Source organism: Ranitomeya variabilis, chromosome 2 (genome assembly GCF_051348905.1).
Source record: "Ranitomeya variabilis isolate aRanVar5 chromosome 2, aRanVar5.hap1, whole genome shotgun sequence".
In the NCBI taxonomy this organism is placed as follows: domain Eukaryota; kingdom Metazoa; phylum Chordata; class Amphibia; order Anura; family Dendrobatidae; genus Ranitomeya; species Ranitomeya variabilis.
The window spans coordinates 41,044,260-41,069,752 of NC_135233.1; the positions used below are offsets into that span (position 1 = coordinate 41,044,260).

The 25,493-nt window shown below is 50.2% G+C and overlaps 2 protein-coding genes across 2 annotated transcripts; both read left to right on the forward strand.

Annotated features, from left to right (window-relative positions):
• Window positions 1–25,420, forward strand: MRPL57 (mitochondrial ribosomal protein L57). Its single transcript, XM_077282321.1, has 2 exons — window positions 1–147; window positions 25,038–25,420. The coding sequence occupies exon 2, from the start codon at window positions 25,051–25,053 to the stop codon at window positions 25,363–25,365; it is 315 nt and encodes a 104-aa protein (XP_077138436.1). The 5' UTR covers window positions 1–147; window positions 25,038–25,050; the 3' UTR covers window positions 25,366–25,420.
• Window positions 10,016–25,044, forward strand: LOC143803651 (uncharacterized). The gene is made up of 4 exons (XM_077281432.1): window positions 10,016–10,572; window positions 10,647–11,528; window positions 24,036–24,142; window positions 25,038–25,044. The coding sequence occupies exons 1-4, from the start codon at window positions 10,351–10,353 to the stop codon at window positions 25,042–25,044; spliced, it is 1,218 nt and encodes a 405-aa protein (XP_077137547.1). The 5' UTR covers window positions 10,016–10,350.
• Window positions 25,421–25,493: the final 73 nt, after the last annotated feature.

The following is a 25,493-nucleotide window of genomic DNA, read 5'->3' on the forward strand; positions in this document are numbered from 1 at the left end:
CTATCAACTATGGCGAGTTCAGCACTTCCGGTTTCTTGCTGACTTCCGGGTTGTGAAGGACACTGGCTATGGCTGCGTAGTGTGCGGCTGTCAGGACTAGGAGGCCGAGTGCGATATTACTGCAGGGAACACACATGTCCTAGGCTGGTAAGTCACACAGCATCGTCCTCTGTAGTATGTGCTGCCCCCGTGTAATGTATGGCGGGAGGGATTACTGTCACATGACTGCCTAAGGCTACTTTCACACTAGCGTTAACTGCAATACGTCGCAAATGCGTCGTTTTGCCAAAACTACGCATCCAGCAAAAGTTCTTGCTGGATACGTTTTTTCGTCATAGACTAACATTAGCGACGCATTGCCAAACGGTGCGTCCGTTTTGCGACGCTTGGGCGTGTGGTAGCGGACCGTCGGGAGGAAAAAACGTTACATGTAACGTTTTTTGCTCCCGACGGTCCGCTTTCTCCGACCGCGCATGCGCGGCCGGAACTCCGCCCCCACCTCCCCGCACTTCCCCGCACCTCACAATGGGGCAGCGGATGCGTGGGAAAAATGCATCCGCTGCCCCCGTTGTGCGGCGGAGACCACGCTAGCGTCGGGAACGTCGGCCCGACGCACGGCGACGGGTTGTTCCCGACGCTAGTGTGAAAGTAGCCTTAAAGGGGCGCTCCACATGGGAGGTCCTGTAATAAGATACGATCAGAGGGTCTGTATTATGATGTTCTGCAGCAGCTGGGGCACAGTACTGTATAATCTACACTGCAGCAAGATATAAATTAGGGGAATATGCAATGTCTACTGCGTTTTATCTTTTTTTGTAATGCTGGTTAAACTGTAATTATGTCTCTTTTAATATTCCCAATGGTAAAAATGGGGATTGCAAAGTCCCCTGCGAGTAGGGAGCGGCGGTGTGAGTGCGGGACCACCGCTCCAGCCACCTCTACACCCTAATGGGCCGTCCCTCCACAGGTGGAGTGTCCAGGATGTCGCCTGAAGAAATAGAGAAGGAAGGGAGAAAGCCGCTGCCTTAGGGTCCCTTTCCACTTGCGAGATAAAAAACGGTCCGTAATCTGGACCGAAAAAACGGATGGAACGTATGCGATTGTCATGCGAGTGTCATGCGAGTGCCATGCGATTTTTTAATCGCACCATCCGTATGACATCAGTATGACATCCGTATTGCTGTCCGATTTTTATGCACCAGTGTCCTTTGAAAAGCCGGCAATTCAGCGCCATGTACAGTAAAATCACACTGACAGGTTAGAATAGAGTAGATATATACACATAGAATAGGTATATATACATATATATATATATATATATATGTCAGTGAGACACCTATATATGTATATTTATATTTAATGCAGCGCTAGATAGCTTAAAAGCCTCTAATTCAATTGCCGGCTTTTTCCTTCTCCTGCACAAACCCGACATGATATGAGACATGGTTTACATACAGTAAACCATCTCATATCCCCATTTTTTTTGCATATTCCACACTACTAATGTTAATAGTGTGTATGTGCAAAATTTGGCCGCTGTAGCTGCTGAAATAAAGGGTTAAATGGCGGAAAAAATTGGCGTGGGCTCCCGCGCAATTTTCTCCGCCAGAGTGGTAAAGCCAGTGACTGAGGGCAGATATTAATAGCCAGGAGAGGGTCCATGGTTATTGGCCCCCCCGTGGCTAAAAACATCTGCCCCCAGCCACCCCAGAAAAGGCACATCTGGAAGATGCGCCTATTCTGGCACTTGGCCACTCTCTTCCCACTCCCTGTAGCGGTGGGATATGGGGTAATGAAGGGTTAATGCCACCTTGCTATTGGAAGGTGACATTAAGCCAGATTAATAATGGAGAGGCGTCAATTATGTCACCTATCCATTATTAATCCAATTGTTGGAAAGGGTTAAAAAACACACACACACATGATTTAAAAGTATTTTAATGCAATAAACACAGCGATTGTTGTAATAATTTATTGTTCTCGCAATCCATCAGGAACACCCTCGCTTGGAAAAAATAATAAACGCACAAGATACATACCTTCTGGTGAACCGTCTCCTCCCACGAAGTAATCCATCTGAAGGGGTTAACTAATATTACAGGCAGGAGCCCTGCAAATGCAGCTGTGCTCCGTGCTTGTAATTCCCCAGCGAATGAATGAAATGTAGGTCATTGACCTACATTTCCTTCAGTCGCGGTGATGCGCCCCTGCTGGATGTTCTCATGAACTGCAGCCTGGGAACTTTTTCCCACGCTCCAGGTCATATGAGGACACCCACCAGGGGGCGCATCACCGCGACTGAAGGAAATGTAGGTCAATGACCTACATTTCATTCATTCGCCGGGGAATTACAAGCACGGAGCACAGCTGCATTTGCAGGGCTCCTGCCTGTAATATTAGTTAACCCCTTCAGATGGATTACTTCGTGGGACGAGACGGTTCACCAGAAGGTATGTATCTTGTGCGTTTATTATTTTTTCCAAGCGAGGGTGTTCCTGATGGATTGCGAGAACAATAAATTATTACAACAACCGCTGTGTTTATTTCATTAAAATACTTTTAAATCATGTGTGTGTGTGTTTTTTAACTCTTTCCAACAATTGGATTAATAATGGATAGGTGACATAATTGACGCCTCTCCATTATTAATCTGGCTTAATGTCACCTTCCAATAGCAAGGTGGCATTAACCCTTCATTACCCCATATCCCACCGCTACAGGGAGTGGGAAGAGAGTGGCCAAGTGCCAGAATAGGCGCATCTTCCAGATGTGCCTTTTCTGGGGTGGCTGGGGGCAGATGTTTTTAGCCACGGGGGGGCCAATAACCATGGACCCTCTCCTGGCTATTAATATCTGCCCTCAGTCACTGGCTTTACCACTCTGGCGGAGAAAATTGCGCGGGAGCCCACGCCAATTTTTTCCGCAATTTAACCCTTTAATTTAACAGCTAGAGCCCCCAAATTGTGCACACAGACACTTGTTACATTAGTGAAGAGGAATATGTAATAAAAAAAGGGATATGAGATGGTTTACTGTATGTAAACCATGTCTCATATCATGTCGGGTTTGTGAAGGAGAAGGAAAAAGCCGGCAATTGAATTAGGGGCTTTTATGCTATCTAGCGCTGCATTAAATATAAATATACATATATAGGTGTCTCACTGACATATATATGTATATATACCTATTCTATGTGTATATATCTACTCTATTCTAACCTGTCAGTGTGATTTTACTGTACACCGCGCTGAATTACCGGCTTTTCAAAGGACACTGGTGCGTAATAATCGGACAGAACTCGCATGGTGCGAGTGCTGTGCGATTTTTTTCTCGCACCCATTGACTTGCATTGGCGAGTCTCGTCCGAGAATCGCAGCAATACGCAGCATGCTGCGATTTTTTTCTCAGCCGATCCAGATTTTTCTCAGTCCGATTTCGGCTGAGAAAAAAATCGCAAATGAAAAGCCACCTATTAAATAACATTGGTCAGAGTGCAATCCGATTTTTAATCGGATTGCACGCATCCGTTTTCCTCGCAAGTGGAAAGGGACCCTAAAAGGGGTTCTCTTCTTTAGACCATCAGTATATGCAAGATCCCATTTTGTAACCCTGTTGGGATCCTTATAATATACATTCCTTAAAGGGATCCTGTCGGCGGGATTGTGAACAGTAACCTACACACAGTGTCGGGTCGGCGCCGTTGAACTGATTACAGTGATACCTCGGTTGATGAAATCCGTCTTGTGGTTGTTGTTTAATCGCTATTATCCTTATGGCCGGTCACTAACCTGCCCCTTAATTTACACATATTTTTATATTGTGATGTTTTAAAAAAATAAATACATTTTAACTCCACCCAAATGGCAGCAACGCATACGAAGTAAAATCTATCTGCAAGCGATGCTCTAAATCTGTGCAAGCCCTTCCTAGTGGTGGGCGGCGTTTGAGAGCATTGCTTGCCAATAGATGCTACTGCGCATTCGCCACCACCACTTTGCAGGAGTAAAAAAAATTTTTTTTTTGCTCCAATAAAATGGCGGCGCATTCGCATCTATCTATGCTCTAAAACGCCACCCACCACTGGGAAGGGCTTGCGCAGATGTAGAGCATCGCTTGCAGATAGATGCTACTGCGCATGCTCCGCCGCCATTTTGTTGGAGCCGCAATATTGTGCAAGCGCAGTATTTAGGATAGGAGGCAGGTCACTAAAGGTTCAGTTACCTATTTAAGCCCGTAAGGAAGACGCAGAGGCCAAAGCACAAAAAGTTACCCCACCCACAGGCCGCCCCAGAGCACGAGCATATCATTAACTCAAAACTGCATACAAAGATTACACAAGAACCACAAGACTGATTTCATCACCAGGTACCATCATTTTAATCAGTATAATAACGTCATTATGACAATGCCTGTAGTTTACTTCGCAAAATCCTGCTGACAGGTTTCCATTAAGGAAGATCCATCACCAGGTCAAAAGTGACCAGTTTTTGCTGTTATTTTATTCCTGCGGCTGCTCTAAGTTTTCAGCTTTGTTTTTTAGCCACCATTTGGTTTTAGAGGTATGAGCCTTATTTAGTAGTAGTTTTTACACTCTTTACCAAGGGGGCTTTACTCACAGGTTTCTCTAGGGGTGGGTTGAGGGTCATGGTTTTTTAGGTACCTTAGTGTAATTACACTGAGTCCACACCCCTTTTGAAAAAAAAAGGCACAAAATGAAAAAGCCCTGATCTCTGGTACTGCTTGGTGCATTACATTTTTTTTAAATGAAAAAAGGCATACTAGGGCGAGCAGCTGGAATCAAATAAGAGCAAAAACTAGGAACTTTCAAACTGATGGCGAGTCCTCTTTAAATGATCACACATTGGCTGCCTGCGGCCACCACTAGGGGGAGCTCACTGTATACTGAGTGCATGGCGGTAAGCTCCGATTCTCCGTGTGGCTGCACTGAAGCTGCCGCTGTGTTCCCACAAACACATAAGGAGAAAAAACCCTTCACCTCTTTAAGCAAAGATCATATGTAAACCACAAGTCGTCATATATTTGCTTACATTCCCTGGAGAATTATGGTAGGACTCCGCCTGTTGTATTTCCCGATTCAGTTCTCTCGTCTCGTACCTAATAAAATGCAAGTGAATCCTATATGGAATCTGCATCATGTATGGGATAGGCCATTGGCATCTACTATACATGTTTACAGCTGGGAGTTGTAGTGTCACAGGTTGGAGACCCCTGCTATAGACAGTAGACATGTTGTATCTCGCTACTCCTAATTCTTTTGCAGCTTTTTTTTTAATATACATTATTTCTCCTACGCCTCATTGGGGGACACAGACCGTGGGTGTTATGCTGCTTGCCACTAGGAGGACACTAAGTGATACAAAGAAAGTTCTCTCCTCCCCTGCAGTATACACCCTCCTGCTGGCCCTCAGCTAACCAGTTCTTGCTTAGTGTCTGTAGGAGGCACTTGGGTCTGTTTTCAGACCCCAACTTTCTTATTTTAATTTTTATTTTTTTGTAAATTTTTATTTTTTATTCAACGGAGTGAAGGGGGCGACGGATCCTTTTTTATGGGACCCGCTCTCCCCCGAACCAGCAACAGGCGAGCACGGCGAGTATACCTCCCCGACCCTCTCCTGCGACGCGGGAGCACGCCAAATTTTACTCGGGCAACGGGTTTCCATCTTTGGTCCCGATTTCCCTTCCCCCTGCAAGACGGCGAGCACATAGAGCTTGGCTCTCATGTTCCTCTCCGGGGGCCCGACATACAAGGCCCACATCACATGGCGTTGCATACTTGCGGCAGAGCCCAAAGGGATTGCAGAAGAGGATGAGGATGGAGCGCGCAGGGACAGGGGGACCTGCATTACCGGACTGTGAGTACATCAGGAGTTCCCCTCCTGCGCTCCGGATCGCTTTGCGGCCGCGCCACCTCACACTGCCGGGCAGGCCGGAAATTTAGTCCCCAGCTTTTCTGCCGGAGTAGGCCGCACTGGCCTCTATGGGGTAGGCGCCGGCAGTACTTACGGCAGAGCCCCTGGGGACAGGCGCCGGCGGTCGGGAACTGCGGCGGTTAGCGTCGCTCCGTTGCGGCCGCCGCGCATCCCCAGGCAGGCTGGAAATTTAGTCCCCGGCTTTTCAGCTGGAGTAGGCCGCAGTGGGCAGATCCCTCCCACGGCCGTAACCCCGCCCCCTATATCGGCGCTTCTCGTCCGGGACGAGAGGCGCCCTGCAGATCTCGGTGGCCATGCTTCCTCACGCTGCCTGCCTGGAAGATGCGGTCCTGGGGGTGCCACTGGCCGGTACGCCAGCGGCAATCATTCGGCGCGCGGCCCGCCGACGCGCTCCACCGGCAGGCTCCATAAATTTAGTCCTTGGCTTTTGCAGCCGGACTAGGCCGCAGTTGAAATCCCTTTCAGGAGCGGAGGTGCTTTCATGGTCCCGATGGGCTGAACTTCGTGGATGTACAGAAGCCCCCCTCCATGGTCCGGGCAGCCTCCACCACTGTGAAAGCGGACAAGGAGGCGGACGGTTCCTCTCCACCTCCCTAACAAGGGGATGATGGATTGAGGTTTATCTCTCTACCCCTGCACCGTCCACGCTGCAATACCCGACATCCGCGGCGGCTCCATGCCGGGACGCGCACCGTTGGTAAGTGGATCCTGCCAGCAATGGGCTTCTGCAGCGGGATATTCACAGGCAGTCTCAGACTTCCCTGTGACCACCTTCCTGAGGTAACGCTCCAGCCGGCTAACAAATTTAGCTCCCGGCTCCGGCCGATGTGTAGTCTGCACCTCCAGAAGCGCACTGTGTCGCCTCAAGGCGACTTAGCCTTTTTTTCCTGGCGCTTAGCGCCTGACGCGGAAGCGCTCAATTTTCTCGAGCAACGGGTGACCACCCCTAACTCTTACGCTGACGCCGGCTGCAGAAATTTACGCCCCGGCTGGGGCCTATCATGGAAGTTTCGAGGCTCCGCCCACGTCGTGCCTGTAGCTCCGCCCCCTAAATTGGCGCTTCTCGCTCGCTGCGAGATTTTACCTGAACCCGCATGACCAGTATTCCCGGTCTTAAAGTCACACGACCAGTATTCTCTGGTCTTAAATGCACGTGACCAGTATTCCCTGGTCTTAAAGGCACGTGACCAGTATTCCCTGGTCTTAAAGGCACGTGACCAGTATTCCCTGGTCTTAAAGGCACGTGACCAGTATTCCCTGGTCTTAAGGGTACGTGACCAGTATTCCCTGGTCTTAAGGGTACGTGACCAGTATCCCCTGGTCTTAAAGGCACGTGACCAGTATTCCCTGGTCTTAAAGGCACACAACCAGTATTCCCTGGTCTTAAAGGCACACGACCAGTATTCCCTGGTCTTAAAGGCACACGACCAGTATTCCCTGGTCTTAAAGGCACACGACCAGTATTCCCTGGTCTTAAAGGCACACGACCAGTTTTCCCTGGTCTTGAGGGCACCATGACCAATCCGAAACTGGTCATAAATGAGGAGCCCTCTGCCGCCGATCCCAGTTTATCCCAGTGTAACTAGTTCCCTCAGCCTAAACTCCCTCGTAGAGCTTTTGCCATCCAGTCCGGATATGCGATTCACTGGACAGAAGCCTCTACGCGGGACGCTATGCCTGGTCTGATTTTTAAGGGCGACAGGCACTTTAAAGGGCGCCGGTCTCCCCACACCATCAACAGACGGGCACTCGAAGGTCCAGGCCTAACGCCAGACAGCCTGTCCTGTCCACCCGGAGACCTGCACTCTGTGGATGTACAGAGGCATCCTTTTTTTCGGGCGTCTGAGCACCCCCCTCTGCATCACCACTATTTAACAGAAGATGCAAGTAGGCGAATTTCCCTCTCCACTTCCTTGTTAAGAGGATGGTGGATCGAGGCTCCTAATTTTTAACTCTGCAATGACCTGCTGGAAGCAGCGGCGCATTCTGCCACTCGGCAGATTAACCGGGTACAATCTCCTGTGGGTTACCTACCAGTATTCCTGCCCGATATGTCCTCAATTAAAGATGCCACGATCTGTCAAATAGCACATCTGGTTTGTTCCGTTTGGCAGCTACGGGTCCAGCCCTTTAACCTCCCTATCCGCCGCATGGATGCTAGAGCAACGGTCTCCTGCTTAGAGCCCTTAACTACTTTGATTCACACCAGTATCCCTTTCCTGAAGACAGTTCAGCTGGTCAATCATATTCTTGAGCGGGAGACTAACGAACAATCGTACGTTTCCGCAGCCCCGACCAACAGTGAAAGGGTTGTCCAGGACAGTCTAGATCTAAGGGATCTTGGTTACTAAAAGGTGGAACGATAAGTAGGACCGATTCCGGACCTCAAACTTCTCACAATCTTTTCACAAGGTTCTTCTTCTTCTTCGAATGGAGTCTCATCCGCTCAGCCATTACTTCAACAAAAAAGGTGCAGTTTCGGGCATCCATCGACATTCGGGATGCCTAACCTCTTCAAAAATTCCTTTGCTTTTCCATTCGTGAATAGCATTTAAGTCACGACCTTGTTCTTCGGCCTTGCTACCGCATCCAGGGTGTTCGCAAGGGTCATGGTGGCTGTCATCTTGCACCTAGAGGCGTGGTCGTCCTATCCTGTTTGACCGACTGTTTACCCACCCTTGCAGGACTACGCTAAGTCGTCTATATCTCTTGCGATACCCTCTCACCTGGGCTGGTGGCTAGACTTAGACAACTCCTCATTTCCAGCCCAGCAGATATCCTTTTTGAGGATGATCCAGTATTCTTCCAGAAGGGTGGTAAATCTCCTTCCAGACAAGGTCATGGTTTTTCAACAGGGAGCTCGCGCTCTTGCTCACTCATCCCCTCATTTCTTTCGATTTGCTGGGAGGGTTCAAAAAAAAAAAAAAAAACGGAGACGACAATGGAAACAGTTTCCTTTGCTCCGTTAGTTTTCAGCAAGTCAAGCAGCCTTTCAGACGATAGTCTCTGAGCTCCTTCTTCATCCGGAGTTTTTTTCTCCCGGTTCCATGGTTACTAGTAACTTCCAATGCCAGTCCTCTTCTCCCGATCATTGCTCTGGAGATCTCAAGGGTAGTTGTTGTGAAATTGGATTCTGGGCTCCCCCGGTGGCCACTTGTGGAATTGTACTTGTGTGCATCATCCCCTCTGTTCACCTGCTCCTATCAGGATGTGGGAGTCGCTATATAACCTTGCTCCTCTGTCAGTTTCATGCCGGTCAACAATGTAATCAGAAGCCTTTCTGTGCATGTTCCTGCTACTAGACAACTCCCAGCTAAGTTGGACTTTTGTCCTTGTGTGTTTTTGCATTTTGTTCCTGTTCACAGCTGCTGTTTCGTTACTGTGTCTGGAAAGCTCTTGTGAGCGGAAATTGCCACTCTGGTGTTATGAGTTAATGCTAGAGTCTTAAAGTAATTTCTGGATGGTGTTTTGATAGGGTTTTCTGCTGACCATGAAAGTGCCCTTTCTGTCTTCTTGCTATCTAGTAAGCGGACCTTGATTTTTGCTAAACCTATTTTCATACTACGTTTGTCATTTCATCTAAAATCACCGCCAATATATGTGGGGGCCTCTGTCTGCCTTTTGGGAAAATTTCTCTAGAGGTGAGCCAGGACTGTCTTTTCTCTATCCCCATGATGGCACCACGGAGAGAGGGGTCCGCCCCCAGGGACAGGAAACCTACAGGTGAAAAAGGGCGTACCTCTCTCCCACATCAGTTGGTTTCCTGTCCCTGACGGGGAACCTACAGCACGTACCTGAAGGATTCTTCGTGGAGTTCCAGGGGCTGATGCAGTCGACTTTCTAACAGGGGGCGCCCTGTTACGGCTGGATCAAGCGGTTTTTTCCTCTCTTTTTCTCCCTTTCCTGAAGCACCACCACAGGGGTCGGCGGGCCTCATGGGTGAGTGGAGGAAGGCAGTGAAAGGATCCAGTCTGCCTTCCATGAAAAAAAAAAAAAAAAAAAAAGAGAGGGGGGGTAAGGAGCAGGTGACGGCGGTCACCGGAGGACTCTTAATGATAAATATGGAGGTAGCGGCGGCTATCTTTCCATAAAAGGCCAAGTAAGACGGGCCAGAGGACACCGGCGTAATTACCGGTAAATCGGTGTGGGCGTCGGTAATGGAGCGCTGGTGCGCTCACCGGCGCCATCATCGCGAAAACGCAGCGCTACTGCGCGCGCGCCGGCGTCCCAGTACATTCATTCCCTCATGTGAAGCTGGCAGAGAACCGGAAGTTGGGCGGGCGCATGCGCAAACAGTCACTTCCGGTTTCGCCGGCACTAATGCATAAAAGCAACGCCAGCACAGGGAAAATGGTGGCAAATTCAAACTCCAAGTGCACCTTACAGTGCGGAGGCCACCATGAGCGAAAGCGAGCAGCAGGTTATGCAGGAAGCCGTCCAGCGATCTCCTGAGCAGGCACAAGTGCAGCGGCGTCTGCACCCACAGCAGCAGCGCAAAGGAAACTCGTCCTCTGTACAGCGCAGCAGCAGCGGACGATCAGAGTCTCAACGCAGTCGGGGGTCTGCAAAAACCACACGGCCGGCGACGATTCCAGCGGATACAGTCACCAGGCCTGAGACGGTATCTCTGATCCACAGGGGGTGAGTGATCTACGTGAAAGTGCTGACTTTAATGTAGGGCTCTTTCTGTTCTAGGGGAGGAAAAGTACAGCCAAAACTAAGCACAGAGAATGTGCCATATGTTCAGACGAGCTGCCTTCCTCCTGGGAGAAGAGACTATGCAGCGTCTGTATAAAAAAGACGATTCAGGAGGAAACCCCATCATTTGCATCCGAATTAAAGTCACTAATAAAAAGCCAGGTGGAAAGTGCCATTAAAGGCATTAAAGCCACAAAGAAAAAACATAAGAAAACACCTGAGTCCCCCGTATCCAGTGCGGACGAGTCAGAGAGTGAACTATCTGACTCGAATAATTCGTCAGATTCTGACACCTCTTCAGTATCCTCTGAGGGGGGGCGCAGTTGCTTCCCTATCGAGGAAACAGACGCTTTAGTGAAAGCGGTCAGAGCAACAATGGGTCTAGTGGAGGAGAGACCTAAAAAAACAGCGCAGGACATAATGTTCAGCGGTCTGGAACAAAAAAGAAAAAGAGCATTTCCAGTAAATGAGAAAATTCACTCTCTAATTAAAAGAGAGTGGAAAAAACCAGACAAAAAAGCTCTCCTCACCCCCAAAAGAAAATACCCGTTTGATGACCCAGCCTGCTCATCCTGGAGTAAGGCACCAAAATTAGATGTGGCCATAGCAAAGGCCTCAAAAAAGTTTGCCCTACCTTTTGAGGACATGGGTACCTTAAAAGATCCGATGGACAAAAAAGCCGAGGTTTTTCTAAAAAACTCTTGGGAAGCGGCAGGAGGCGGACTTAAACCAGCGGTCGCGGCCACCTGCACAGCTCGCGCGCTAATGGTGTGGCTTGAGCACTTGGATTCCCAATTAAAAGGGAAAGTCTCTAGAGACACGATTCAAAAATCAGTGTCCGTAATGAAAGGTGCAGCAGCCTTTTTGGCGGATGCATCTGTAGACTCAGCCAGACTAGCAGCCAGGGCTGCCGTCTTTTCGAACGCCGCAAGACGTGCCCTGTGGCTAAAATGTTGGCCAGGGGACCTTCAGACAAAGACAAAACTATGTTCAATACCCTGTGAGGGGGAATTCTTGTTCGGCACAACGCTAGATGACATCCTCGAGAAAGCCGAGGACAAGAAAAAGTCTTTCCCTGGTTTCCCCAACCAATCATACAGACGTTCCTTTCGGAATAAAAAATTTATGCGGAGAAAACCTCCGAAAGGGAACAAAGAAACATGGGAGGAAAAAAGAAATAAAACCAGAGGGTTCCTATTCAACAAACCCACTCCCGACAACAAGAAAACTCAATGAAGGTGTCCCCCAGGTTGGCGGGAGACTAACAGAGTTCCTCCCAGCCTGGGAAAAAATTTCAAGCAGCCCCTGGATACTAGGCATAGTACGAGAAGGGCTCAAGCTAAAGTTCCGCATTCCCCCCAACAACCTCTTCATGGTGACACCACAGAGACAGTCTCAAGAACAGTCGGCTCTTCAGGAAGAGATTCTAGGCCTAGTCCAGAAGGAAGTCCTACAGGAAGTCCCTCACCAGGAAAGAGGCATGGGCTTCTACTCTCCCCTCTTCCTCCGAAAGAAGCCAGATGGATCATACAGGACAATAATAAATCTCAAAAAGTTAAACAGTTTTCTCGAGATCCCACACTTCAAAATGGAGACAATAAAATCTTGCGTAAAAATACTCTTTCCCAGGTGTTTCATGACTGTTCTAGACCTACGAGATGCATACTATCATGTACCGATCCACAAGGATCATCAAAAGTACCTCCGGCTGGCAGTGAATATCCAGGGGGAGGTGAAACATTATCAGTTTCGGGCCCTCCCTTTTGGGTTAGCTATCGCACCCAGGGTATTCACGAAACTAATGTCGGAAGTGATGGCTCATATACGAGAGCAGAATATCCTGATAGTCCCATACCTGGACGACCTCCTTGTGGCAGGGACATCATTCCATCACTGCAAACAGCAGTTGGATTTGGTTATGACTTCTCTGTCAAGCCTAGGTTGGCTGTTGAACCTTACCAAATCCAAAGTAGTCCCATCACAGGTACAGGAGTACTTGGGGATAGTCCTCGACTCGACCACACAAACGTGTTATCTTCCTCAGGGGAAGATTCAAAAGATGACACAGGCAGCGGTACAGTTGTCATCATCCCCAGTCACCACACTCAGGAAAGCCATGTCCCTGCTGGGCTCCATGACATCCTGTATCCCGGCAGTGCAGTGGGCACAATGCCATTCCCGAGACTTACAATGGGAGACTTTAAGTTCAAGCCTGTGTCTGGGAGGAAATTTAGACGGGCGGTTAAGCATATCACCAACTACGATACACTCCCTACAGTGGTGGGCAGATCCGATAAATCTTACCAAGGGGGTCCCCTGGTCACTACCAACAGAGAAAATCCTAACGACCGATGCAAGCCCCTGGGGGTGGGGTGCTCATATAGACGGTCAGGTGACACAAGGGAACTGGAACAAAAATCAGGAGCTAACCTCATCAAATATGAAAGAACTGCTAGCGGTAAAACTCGCCCTAATACACTTCCAAAACATCATCCGCTCCCACCACGTAAAAGTCTTTTCGGACAATCAGGTAGTGGTAGCATACCTAAACCACCAAGGGGGCACCAGGTCACAAACACTGATGGAAGAAACCCGGTCTATCTTCTACATTGCAGAACACAATCTGAAGTCCCTAACAGCCCTTTACATAAAGGGTTCAGAAAACCAGACCGCAGACTTCCTCAGCAGAACACGCTTGAGACAGGGGGAGTGGGAGCTGAAACAGTCGGTATTCAACCAAATAGTGAAACGTTGGGGAGAGCCAGAAATAGACCTATTTGCGGACTTTCAGAATCGGAAAGTGAGGAAGTTCTGCTCAATCGACCCCCGGGGAGGGCCAGTAGCTCTGGACGCTCTCACAGTCCCCTGGAACTATCGCCTCTCCTACGCGTTCCCTCCAATATCCCTCATTCCCCTAGTCTTGAGGAAAATTCGGGAGGAGGGAGCAACAGTGATAATCATAGCTCCATTCTGGCCTCGCAGGATATGGTTTTCTTGGCTGAGAAAGATGTCCTTAGACAGTCCGTGGGTTCTACCAGACACGCAAAATCTGTTATCCCAGGGCCCAGTGTGTCACCCCAATGTGAAAAGCCTACATATGACAGCCTGGCTTTTGAAAGGAAGCTATTAAGCAGCAAAGGGTTTTCATCCAACCTGGTGTCCACATTACTACAGAGTAGGAAACCCGTAACCACCAAAATATACGGCAAAGTGTGGAAAAAATTCATGTCTGTATCAGGGGTTGACCCAGGGGGGGAAATCCCAATAGATAAGATTCTCGAATTCCTGCAAAAGGGTTTGGAAAAAGGGCTAGCTACGAGTACTCTAAAAGTTCAGGTAGCAGCCTTGGGAGCACTATATAATTATGATCTAGCCAGAAACCGATGGATCGTGAGATTCATCAAAGCCTCGGGTAGATTAAAACCGGTTCCTTTGCATAATGCCCCTCCATGGGATCTAAACCTTGTTCTAAATGCACTAACCAAATCTCCTTTTGAGCCCTTGGCAGACGCACCCCTAAAGATTCTATCTTTAAAAACAACACTCTTAGTGGCCCTAACCTCAGCCCGTCGCGTTAGTGACATACAAGCATTGTCCGCGGGCCCTCCCTTCACTCAAATTCTTGAGGACAGAGTCATTCTAAAAACGGACCCGGCTTACCTCCCAAAAGTCGCGTCTCAATTTCACAGGACACAAGAGGTCTCCCTGCCCTCATTCTGTCCCAACCCCAAGAATGAGGGAGAAAAAACACTACATACCCTTGATGTTAGGAGGTGCCTACTCCAATACTTGTCAGCCACTAGAGAGTGCAGGAAGGATAGGGCTCTGTTTGTCTGCTTCCAGGGTCCACGGAAGGGACAGAAAGCGTCAAAAGCTACGCTAGCGAGGTGGATAAGAGATGCCATCGCCCTATCCTACTCTTCCAGCGGGACGGCCATCCCGGAGAATATAAAGGCGCACTCGACCAGAGCAGTGGCATCATCCTGGGCGGAAAGAGCGGGCGCGTCAATACAACAGATATGTAGAGCGGCCACTTGGTCTTCCCAGTCTACATTTTTCAGACACTACCGCTTAGACTTGACCTCCTCTGATCTCACCTTTGGTCGAAGGGTTCTAGAGGCGGTGGTCCCTCCCTAAAAAATTACAATCTATGTAAATCTCTCCGTGGTGCCATCATGGGGATAGAGAAAATCGTAGTTACTTACCGATAACGGTATTTCTCTGATCCCATGATGGCACCCGTATATTCCCTCCCTTTTCACACACAGGTGTGCACACTATAATGTATAGTTAGTTACCTTTAGCCACGGTGCCTCTGTTAAGTAAAAAATTGTTAAGTTTAATTTGTGTAAATATCAAATTGCAGCTGAAGTTCTGTATAAGGCTCTGTTAACCAACTGATGTGGGAGAGAGGTACGCCCTTTTTCACCTGTAGGTTTCCTGTCCCTGGGGGCGGACCCCTCTCTCCGTGGTGCCATCATGGGATCAGAGAAATACCGTTATCGGTAAGTAACTACGATTTTCCTCTGCTAGGATTAGGTAGTTCTCCGGCTGGCGCTGGGCATCTAGGGATAAAAAAACGTAGGCATGCTACCCGGCCACTTCTAGTTGTGCGGCAGGTTTAGTTCATGGTCAGTATAGTTTCCATCTTCCAAGAGCTAGTTCTCATATATGCTGGGCTATGTTCTCTCGCCATTGAGAATCATGACAGTTTGACCGGCCCATAAAAAGGGTTAAATTACTGGCTGAGAAAGGAGAGAAAAAAAGAAGTCTGCTACAATTTTTTTTTTTTTTTTTTTTTTTTTCCCTCTAGTTATGAGTGCGCCCTGGCGGCGATTTTCAGAGAAGGTCTCTCTGATGCCATTAAGGATGTTATGGTGGGGTTCCCTGTGCCTGCGAGTCTGAATGAGTCCATGACGATGGCTATTCAGATCGATAGGCGTCTGCGGGAGCGCAAACCTGTGCACCATTTGGCGGTGTCTACTGAGAAAACGCCAGAAAATATGCAATGTGATAGAATTCTGTCCAGAAGCGAGCGGCAGAATTTTAGACGAAAAAATGGGTTGTGCTTCTATTGTGGTGATTCAACTCATGTTATATCAGCATGCTCTAAGCGTACTAAGAAGCCTGACAAGTCTGTTTCAATTAGCACTTTACAGTCTAAGTTTATTCTATCTGTGACCCTGATTTGTTCTTTGTCATCTATTACCGCGGACGCCTATGTCGACTCTGGCGCTGCTTTGAGTCTTATGGATTGGTCCTTTGCCAAACGCTGTGGGTATGATTTGGAGCCATTGGAGGCTCCGATACCTCTGAAAGGGATTGACTCCACCCCATTGGCTAGTAATAAACCACAATACTGGACACAAGTGACTATGCGTGTTAATCCGGATCACCAGGAGGTTATTCGCTTTCTGGTGCTGTTTAATCTACATGATGTTTTGGTGCTGGGATTGCCATGGCTGCAATCTCATAACCCAGTCCTCGACTGGAGAGCTATGTCTGTGTTAAGCTGGGGATGTAAAGGAACTCATGGGGACGTACCTTTGGTTTCCATTTCATCATCTATTCCCTCTGAGATTCCTGAATTCTTGTCTGACTTTCGTGACGTTTTTGAAGAACCCAAGGTTGGTTCACTACCTCCGCACCGGGAGTGCGATTGTGCCATAGACTTGATCCCGGGTAGTAAATACCCTAAGGGTCGTTTATTTAATCTGTCTGTGCCTGAACACGCGGCTATGCGAGAATATATAAAGGAGTCCTTGGAAAAGGGACATATTCGTCCTTCGTCATCTCCCTTAGGAGCCGGTTTTTTCTTTGTGTCTAAGAAAGACGGCTCTTTGAGGCCGTGTATTGATTATCGACTTTTGAATAAAATCACGGTTAAATATCAATATCCGTTACCACTGCTTACTGATTTGTTTGCTCGTATAAAGGGGGCCAAGTGGTTCTCTAAGATTGATCTCCGTGGGGCGTATAATTTGGTGCGAATCAAGCAGGGGGATGAGTGGAAAACCGCATTTAATACGCCCGAGGGCCATTTTGAGTATTTGGTGATGCCTTTTGGTCTTTCAAATGCCCCTTCAGTCTTCCAGTCCTTTATGCATGACATTTTCCACGATTATTTGGACAAATTTATGATTGTGTATCTGGATGATATTCTGATTTTTTCGGATGACTGGGACTCTCATGTCCAGCAGGTCAGGAGGGTTTTTCAGGTTTTGCGGTCTAATTCCTTGTGTGTGAAGGGTTCTAAGTGTGTTTTTGGGGTTCAAAAGATTTCCTTCTTGGGATACATTTTTTCCCCCTCTTCCATCGAGATGGCTCCTGTCAAGGTTCAGGCTATTGGTGATTGGACGCAACCCTCTTCTCTTAAGAGTCTTCAGAAATTTTTGGGCTTTGCTAATTTTATCGTCGATTTATTGCTGGTTTTTCTGATGTTGTAAAACCACTGACTGATTTGACTAAGAAGGGTGCTGATGTTGCTGATTGGTCCCCTGATGCTGTGGAGGCCTTTCGGGAGCTCAAGCGCCGCTTTTCTTCCGCCCCAGTGTTGCGTCAGCCTGATGTTGCTCTTCCTTTTCAGGTTGAGGTCGACGCTTCTGAAATCGGAGCTGGGGCGGTGTTGTCGCAGAGAAGTTCCGACTGCTCCGTGATGAGACCTTGTGCTTTTTTTTCCCGTAAATTTTCGCCCGCCGAGCGGAATTATGATATTGGGAATCGGGAGCTTTTGGCCATGAAGTGGGCTTTTGAGGAGTGGCGTCACTGGCTTGAGGGGGCCAGACATCAGGTGGTGGTATTGACTGACCACAAAAATTTAATTTACCTTGAGTCTGCCAGGCGCCTGAATCCTAGACAGGCGCGCTGGTCGTTGTTTTTCTCTCGGTTTAATTTTGTGGTGTCTTACCTACCGGGTTCTAAGAATGTTAAGGCGGATGCCCTTTCTAGGAGTTTTGAGCCTGACTCCCCTGGTAATTCTGAGCCCACAGGTATCCTTAAAGATGGAGTGATATTGTCTGCCGTTTCTCCAGACCTGCGGCGGGCCTTGCAGGAGTTTCAGGCGGATAGACCTGATCGTTGCCCACCTGGTAGACTGTTTGTTCCTGATGATTGGACCAGTAGAGTCATCTCTGAGGTTCATTCTTCTGCGTTGGCAGGTCATCCTGGAATCTTTGGTACCAGGGATTTGGTGGCAAGGTCCTTCTGGTGGCCTTCCCTGTCACGAGATGTGCGAGGCTTTGTGCAGTCTTGTGACGTTTGTGCTCGGGCCAAGCCTTGTTGTTCTCGGGCTAGTGGATTGTTGTTACCCTTGCCTATCCCGAAGAGGCCTTGGACGCACATCTCGATGGATTTTATTTCGGATCTGCCTGTTTCTCATAAGATGTCTGTCATCTGGGTGGTGTGTGACCGTTTCTCTAAGATGGTCCATCTGGTTCCCTTGCCTAAGTTGCCTTCTTCTTCCGAGTTGGTTCCTCTGTTTTTTCAAAATGTTGTTCGTTTGCATGGTATTCCGGAGAATATCGTTTCTGACAGAGGGACCCAATTCGTGTCTAGATTTTGGCGGGCATTCTGTGCTAGGATGGGCATAGATTTGTCTTTTTCGTCTGCTTTCCATCCTCAGACTAATGGCCAGACCGAGCGGACTAATCAGACCTTGGAGACATATTTGAGGTGTTTTGTGTCTGCGGATCAGGATGATTGGGTTGCTTTTTTGCCTTTGGCGGAGTTCGCCCTCAATAATCGGGCCAGCTCTGCCACCTTGGTGTCCCCGTTTTTCTGTAATTCGGGGTTTCATCCTCGATTTTCCTCCGGTCAAGTGGAATCTTCGGATTGTCCTGGAGTGGATGCTGTGGTGGAGAGGTTGCATCAGATTTGGGGGCAGGTGGTGGACAATTTGAAGTTGTCCCAGGAGAAGACTCAGCTTTTTGCCAACCGCCGTCGTCGTGTTGGTCCTCGGCTTTGTGTTGGGGACTTGGTGTGGTTGTCTTCTCGTTTTGTCCCTATGAGGGTTTCTTCTCCTAAGTTTAAGCCTCGGTTCATCGGCCCGTACAAGATATTGGAGATTCTTAACCCTGTGTCCTTCCGTTTGGACCTCCCTGCATCCTTTTCGATTCATAATGTTTTTCATCGGTCATTGTTGCGCAGGTATGAGGTACCGGCTGTGCCTTCCGTTGAGCCTCCTGCTCCGGTGTTGGTTGAGGGTGAGTTGGAGTACGTTGTGGAAAAGATCTTGGACTCTCGTGTTTCCAGACGGAAACTCCAGTATCTGGTCAAATGGAAGGGATACGGTCAGGAGGATAATTCTTGGGTCACTGCCTCTGATGTTCATGCCTCCGATCTTGTCCGTGCCTTTCATAGGGCTCATCCTGATCGCCCTGGTGGTTCTGGTGAGGGTTCGGTGCCCCCTCCTTGAGGGGGGGGTACTGTTGTGAAATTGGATTCTGGGCTCCCCCGGTGGCCACTTGTGGAATTGTACTTGTGTGCATCATCCCCTCTGTTCACCTGCTCCTATCAGGATGTGGGAGTCGCTATATAACCTTGCTCCTCTGTCAGTTTCATGCCGGTCAACAATGTAATCAGAAGCCTTTCTGTGCATGTTCCTGCTACTAGACAACTCCCAGCTAAGTTGGACTTTTGTCCTTGTGTGTTTTTGCATTTTGTTCCTGTTCACAGCTGCTGTTTCGTTACTGTGTCTGGAAAGCTCTTGTGAGCGGAAATTGCCACTCTGGTGTTATGAGTTAATGCTAGAGTCTTAAAGTAATTTCTGGATGGTGTTTTGATAGGGTTTTCTGCTGACCATGAAAGTGCCCTTTCTGTCTTCTTGCTATCTAGTAAGCGGACCTCGATTTTTGCTAAACCTATTTTCATACTACGTTTGTCATTTCATCTAAAATCACCGCCAATATATGTGGGGGCCTCTGTCTGCCTTTTGGGAAAATTTCTCTAGAGGTGAGCCAGGACTGTCTTTTCCTCTGCTAGGATTAGGTAGTTCTCCGGCTGGCGCTGGGCATCTAGGGATAAAAAAACGTAGGCATGCTACCCGGCCACTTCTAGTTGTGCGGCAGGTTTAGTTCATGGTCAGTATAGTTTCCATCTTCCAAGAGCTAGTTCTCATATATGCTGGGCTATGTTCTCTCGCCATTGAGAATCATGACAGGTAGTCCTATAGTAGGTCCACTCCTTATGGCGGGTCAACCCATCCAATTGGACAACGCCACGGCTGTGTCATACGTCAATCATCTAGCGAGTACCCACGTTCAAGCACCATGGCCAAAGTACCTCACATGGGCCGAGATCTATCACTCGGTGATCTTGGCAGTTCATATCCCAGAAGTAGAACTCTGGGCTGCGAACATATATAGCCGTCAGGGTTTCACCTCAAGTGAGTGGGAACTTCATCGGAAGTATTCCATCAGACCCGCCTTCACTGGAGCTCTACAGTTGTAGCTCGGATGGCGTCCTGACTGATCACCGGCGTACTGGAGTTGGTTGTTCGGACTCCAGATCCAGGAGCCTTCGCACTGCATGCTCCGGTTATTCCGTGGTACCAGTTTCCACTTCCGAAAGCTTTTCAGAAGCAGAAAGGGCCCCAGTGATCCTCGGAAATCCGTACTGACCACGTCAGTTCGCTTGCGGAGCTGGTAGCTTTCTGTATTTCTGCAACAAAACTGCAAGTAGGGACCACCTCGCAGGATGTTTTTCACATGTAATTCTTCCCTATTGCATACCGTTAGATCATTGGGATCTATTCTATTAGGGAAGGTTGCCCCCTTTTCTCTCGGCTATATCCTCATCCTGACGAGTCTTCGGTGCTAACGGGTCTTTTCAGATTTTTTTCTCTTATTTCCTTCAAGGCAAGGTTGTCCTCAAGCCTTCCCTGTCCCTAGTTACCAAGGTGGTATTGTATTACTACTGTCATGAGGGCATAGTTCCTCCCTCATCTCTTTTGGCACCACTCCACAAAATGGAATGAGGTCCCCATATTCCGGACAGAGCAAGTGCCCTGAGTAGGTATGTCTTGAGGACGGCGTCCTTCCGAAGGTTGGACACTGTATCTTGGGTTTCCTACCGGTAAGAGGAAGGCTTCCTGACTTTTACAGGAAGGGTTTGGCCGTCTCCATCGGCCATTTAGCCTGGTGTATTCTTTCACCATCCAGTAGTCCTTCCGTGTTAGATGACAGCCTATCTCCCCGTCTATCGTGGGTTCCAGGCACCAGGCGTCAACAAGACACGCCTGCACGTTTGCGGATTCGTCCAGTCCGCATGCATTCTTGAAGCATTATAATTCCCAGACTTCCACAGATGTGACTCTGGGCAGGCGGACTCTGCAAGCCGCGGTGGCGCACTTGTAAGTAGCAGTTACACAGAGCCTGATCTGACGTTGTCCCCACCCAGGGACTGCTTTGGTACGTCCCACGGTCTGTGTCCCCCAATGAGGCGTAGGAGAAAAGGAGATTTTTGTTTACTTACCGTAAAATCTTTTTCTCCGAGCCAATCATTGGGGGACACAGCTCCCACCCTAGTATTGGCTTACGCTTGTTTTTACAATCCGATATGCTATACTCTCATATATAATACTAGCTATTGAACCCGTTCTACGCCCGGGTGGCGAGCATTTATATTGGAATATGGTCTCCATCCTGGTATGTGCTGCTCCCATCCTGTCATATGCTGCTCCATCCTGCGCCCCCATCCTGTCATGTGCTGCTCCCATCCTGTCATGTGCTGCTCCATCCTGCGCCCCCATCCTGTCATGTGCTGCTCCACCGTGTCATGTGCTGCTCCATCCTGCATCCCCATCCTGTCATGTGCTGCTCCACCGTGTCATGTGCTGCTCCATCCTGCGCCCCCATCCTGTCATGTGCTGCTCCACCGTGTCATGTGCTGCTCCATCCTGCGCCCCCATCCTGTCATGTGCCACTCCACCGTGTCATGTGCTGCTCCATCCTCATCCCCATCCTGTCATGTGCTCCTATCCTGCGCCCCCATCCTATCACGTGCTGCTCCATCCTGCGCCCCCATCAGTGCGGGCGGCTGTGCTGAGTGCGGGCGGCTGTGCTGAGTGCGGGCGGCTGTATGTGGCTGTGCTGAGTGCGGGCGGCTGTATGTGACGTGGCTGTGCTGGGTGCGGGCGGCTGTGCTGGGTGCAGCAGCTGTGGACAGCTGTGCTGGGTGCGGTGGCTGTGCTGGGTGCAGCGGCTGTGCGTGGCTGTAGGCGGCTGTGCGTGGCTGTGGGAGGCTGTGCGTGGCTGTGCTGGGTGCGGCGGCTGTGCGTGGCTGTGGGCGGCTGTGCTGGGTGCGGCGGCTGTGCTGGGTGCGGTGGCTGTGCTGGGTGCGGCGGCTGTCCGTGGCTGTAGGCGGCTGTGCGTGGCTGTGCTGGGTGCGGAGGCTGTGCGTGGCTGTGGCGGCTGTGCTGGGTGCAGCGGCTGTGCTGGGTGCGGCGGATGTGCTGGGTGCGGCGGCTGTGCTGGGTGCGGCGGCTGTGGGTGGCTGTGCTGGGTGCAGCGGTTGTGCGTGGCTGTGCTGGGTGCGGCGGCTGTGCGTGGCTGTGGGCGGCTGTGCGTGGCTGTGGGCGGCTGTGCTGGGTGCGGCGGCTGTCCGTTGCTGTGGGCGGCTGTGCGTGGCTGTGGGCGGCTGTGGGAGGCTGTGCTGGGTGCGGCGGCTGTGCGTGGCTGTGGGCGGCTGTGCTGGGTGCGGCGGCTGTGCTGGGTGCGGTGGCTGTGCTGGGTGCGGCGGCTGTCCGTGGCTGTAGGCGGCTGTGCGTGGCTGTGCTGGGTGCGGAGGCTGTGCGTGGCTGTGGCGGCTGTGCTGGGTGCAGCGGCTGTGCTGGGTGCGGCGGATGTGCTGGGTGCGGCGGCTGTGCTGGGTGCGGCGGCTGTGGGTGGCTGTGCTGGGTGCAGCGGTTGTGCGTGGCTGTGCTGGGTGCGGCGGCTGTGCGTGGCTGTGGGCGGCTGTGCTGGGTGCGGCGGCTGTGCTGGGTGCGGCGGCTGTGCGTGGCTGTGGGCGGCTGTGGGAGGCTGTGCTGGGTGCGGCGGCTGTGCGTGGCTGTAGGCGGCTGTGCGTGGCTGTGCATGGCTGTGCTGGGTGCGGCGGATGTGCTGGATGCGGCGGCTGTGCTGGGTGCGGCGGCTGTGGGTGGCTGTGCTGGGTGCGGCGGCTGTGGGTGGCTGTGCTGGGTGCGGCGGCTGTGCGTGGCTGTGGGCGGCTGTGCGTGGCTGTGGGCGGCTGTGCTGGGTGCGGCGGCTGTGCGTGGCTGTGGTCGGCTGTGCTGGGTGCGGCGGCTGTGTGTGGCTATGGGTGGCTGTGCGTGGCTGTGGGCAGCTGTGCGGCGGGCGGCTGTGCGTGGCTGTGGGCGCCTGTGCGTGGCTGTGGGCGGCTATGGTCGGCTGTACTGGGTGCGGCGGCTGTGCGTGGCTGTGGTCGGCTGTGCTGGGTGCGGCGGCTGTGCGTGGCTATGGGTGGCTGTGCGTGGCTGTGGGCAGCTGTGCTGGGTGCGGCGGGCGGCTGTGCGTGGCTGTGGGCGGCTGTGCGTGGCTGTGGGCGCCTGTGCGTGGCTGTGGGCGGCTATGGTCGGCTGTGCTGGGTGCGGCGGCTGTGCGTGGCTATGGGTGGCTGTGGGCAGCTGTGCTGGGTGCGGCGGCTGTGCTGGGTGCAGCGGGCGGCTGTGCGTGGCTGTGGGCGGCTATGGTCGGCTGTGCTGGGTGCGGCGGCTGTGCGTTGCTGTGGGCGGCTGTGCTGTGCGTGGCTGTGCTGGGCGCGGCGGCGGTGCTGGGTGCGGCCATTTTCTTGGTCCTGCTCCCGGAGTCGGCGCCTGCGCAGTCCGCGCTTTCCGGCGCCATTTTCTTGAAGACACTGCAATGTGTCTTCAAGAAAATGGCGCCGGAAAGCGCGGACTGCGCAGGCGCCGATTCCGGGAGCAGGGGGACAGTCACGGCCCGGAAGCGCGTCGGTGGAACGGGTCAGGTAAGTATACTCACCCTCCGCCTCCTGGCTCGTCCCTGCTTGTCCGGTGGAGATCGCGGTGTGCGTTCAGCGCTTACGCATACCGCGATCTCCTGGGAGCGTCGCTCTGTGCGGTCCAGACTGCGCTTGCGCAGTCTATAGAGGCTTCGGACAGAGTGACGCTCCCAGCGTTATATTATAGATGACATGCTGTAAGCTAATATGTTGTTACTGATCTCCTACTGCTTTTTGCACCGAACTGGTTAGCTGAGGGCCAGCAGGAGGGTGTATACTGCAGGGGAGGAGCTAACTTTCTTTGTATCACTTAGTGTCCTCCTAGTGGCAAGCAGCATAACACCCACGGTCTGTGTCCCCCAATGATTGGCTCGGAGAAAAAGATTTTACGGTAAGTAAACAAAAATCTCCTTTTTGTTGTCCTCATAGTTAAAAGCTCTGCTTGCTGCCAGTGAGAGCATGGAAAGTTTACATTCAGAGGCTGATGTGCAGCTCTTTAACCCCTTCCTGACTTGTAAAGTTGCGTGTTTACCACGGTATTGGGTGCTGCGCCCACTCCATCCATAAAAAGAAAAAGTCAGAATTGCCATTATTTGGGTGCTGCACTTCCACAAAAAATGTATATACCCCAAAATAGTATCAATAAAAATGTCAGCTCGCCTTGCGACAAAAAAAGGCCCTAACATGGCTCCGGTGACAGAAAAATATAGAAAACACGGGTTACAGCAAATGGTGACAGCTCGAAAACGTTTCAAAAGGTTCTTAGCCATATATGCCTATACCAGTTTGGTATCACCATGATCGTACTTCTATGGGGTCTCATGTAACCAAGTCGTTTTACCACACAAGGGACGTAAAAAAAAAACGACACCCCCAAAAAATATGGCAAAACTGCATTTTATTCCACCTCACTTGGAATCTGTATTCTTCACCATTTTTTTTTTTTTAAACAGATAACTTGAGAAAATGAGTGGTGTCATTAAAAAGTACACCTTAACCCTACAAAGGCTAAATCTTTTTTTTTTGAGGGACATGTCAATGAAAAATAACAAAGATATGGCTCTTGGAAGATGGAGGGTGGGGGGGGGGAGGACAACGACAAAAAAAAAAAATCCAGTCAAAAAGAGGTTAAAGGGTTTTGGTGAAAATGAGTTGGTGGTCTTACACTGGACTGCCAGTGCCCAGCAGTAAGAGGGGATTTTGGTCCCCCAGTAAGAGCCTTCTTTTCAGTTGAAAGAGAGTATCGCTGTCGCTTCATTCAGCTGACCGATGGTGGTTCCGAAGGTCGGACTCGCAGTATCCTAAAAATCCACCACCATTGCATACTCCCAGAAAACCGCTTTAAGTGCATCAGAGCCCCCTCCTCTAGTTAGCCCTTTTATGAACAGCACATGATAACGCTTTCTTTTTTTTCTTCTTCTTCTTTTTCAGACCCTAAACAAAAATGTTCCTGACCAACCTTCTCCTGAGGAAGGGCATCCCTGGCCGCCAGTGGATAGGGAAATACAGGAGACCCCGGGTGGTCTCTTGGGGCATGAAGCAATCCATGATTAAGAGGCTGGAGGTAGAAACTGAGACGGAGTACTGGATAAGTCGTCCCTATATGACCAAAGAGCAGGAATTCCGTCACGATGCCGAACGGAGATACAGAGAGATTGGGGAAGAGTACGCACTGAAGAGGGCAAACTTCCCCGAACACAAATACTTGCAAGACCACCTAAATCATCTAAATGTCACCAAGAAATGGACTATGTCATGATCTCTCCGACATTTCATTCTGCTAAATTCTATTAAACACACTGTTAGGAAACATATTTATTTGCAATGCATTTTACTGAGCACCACTGAAAGCTATTCATGCTTTATAAACCTTTATGCAGCACAGAG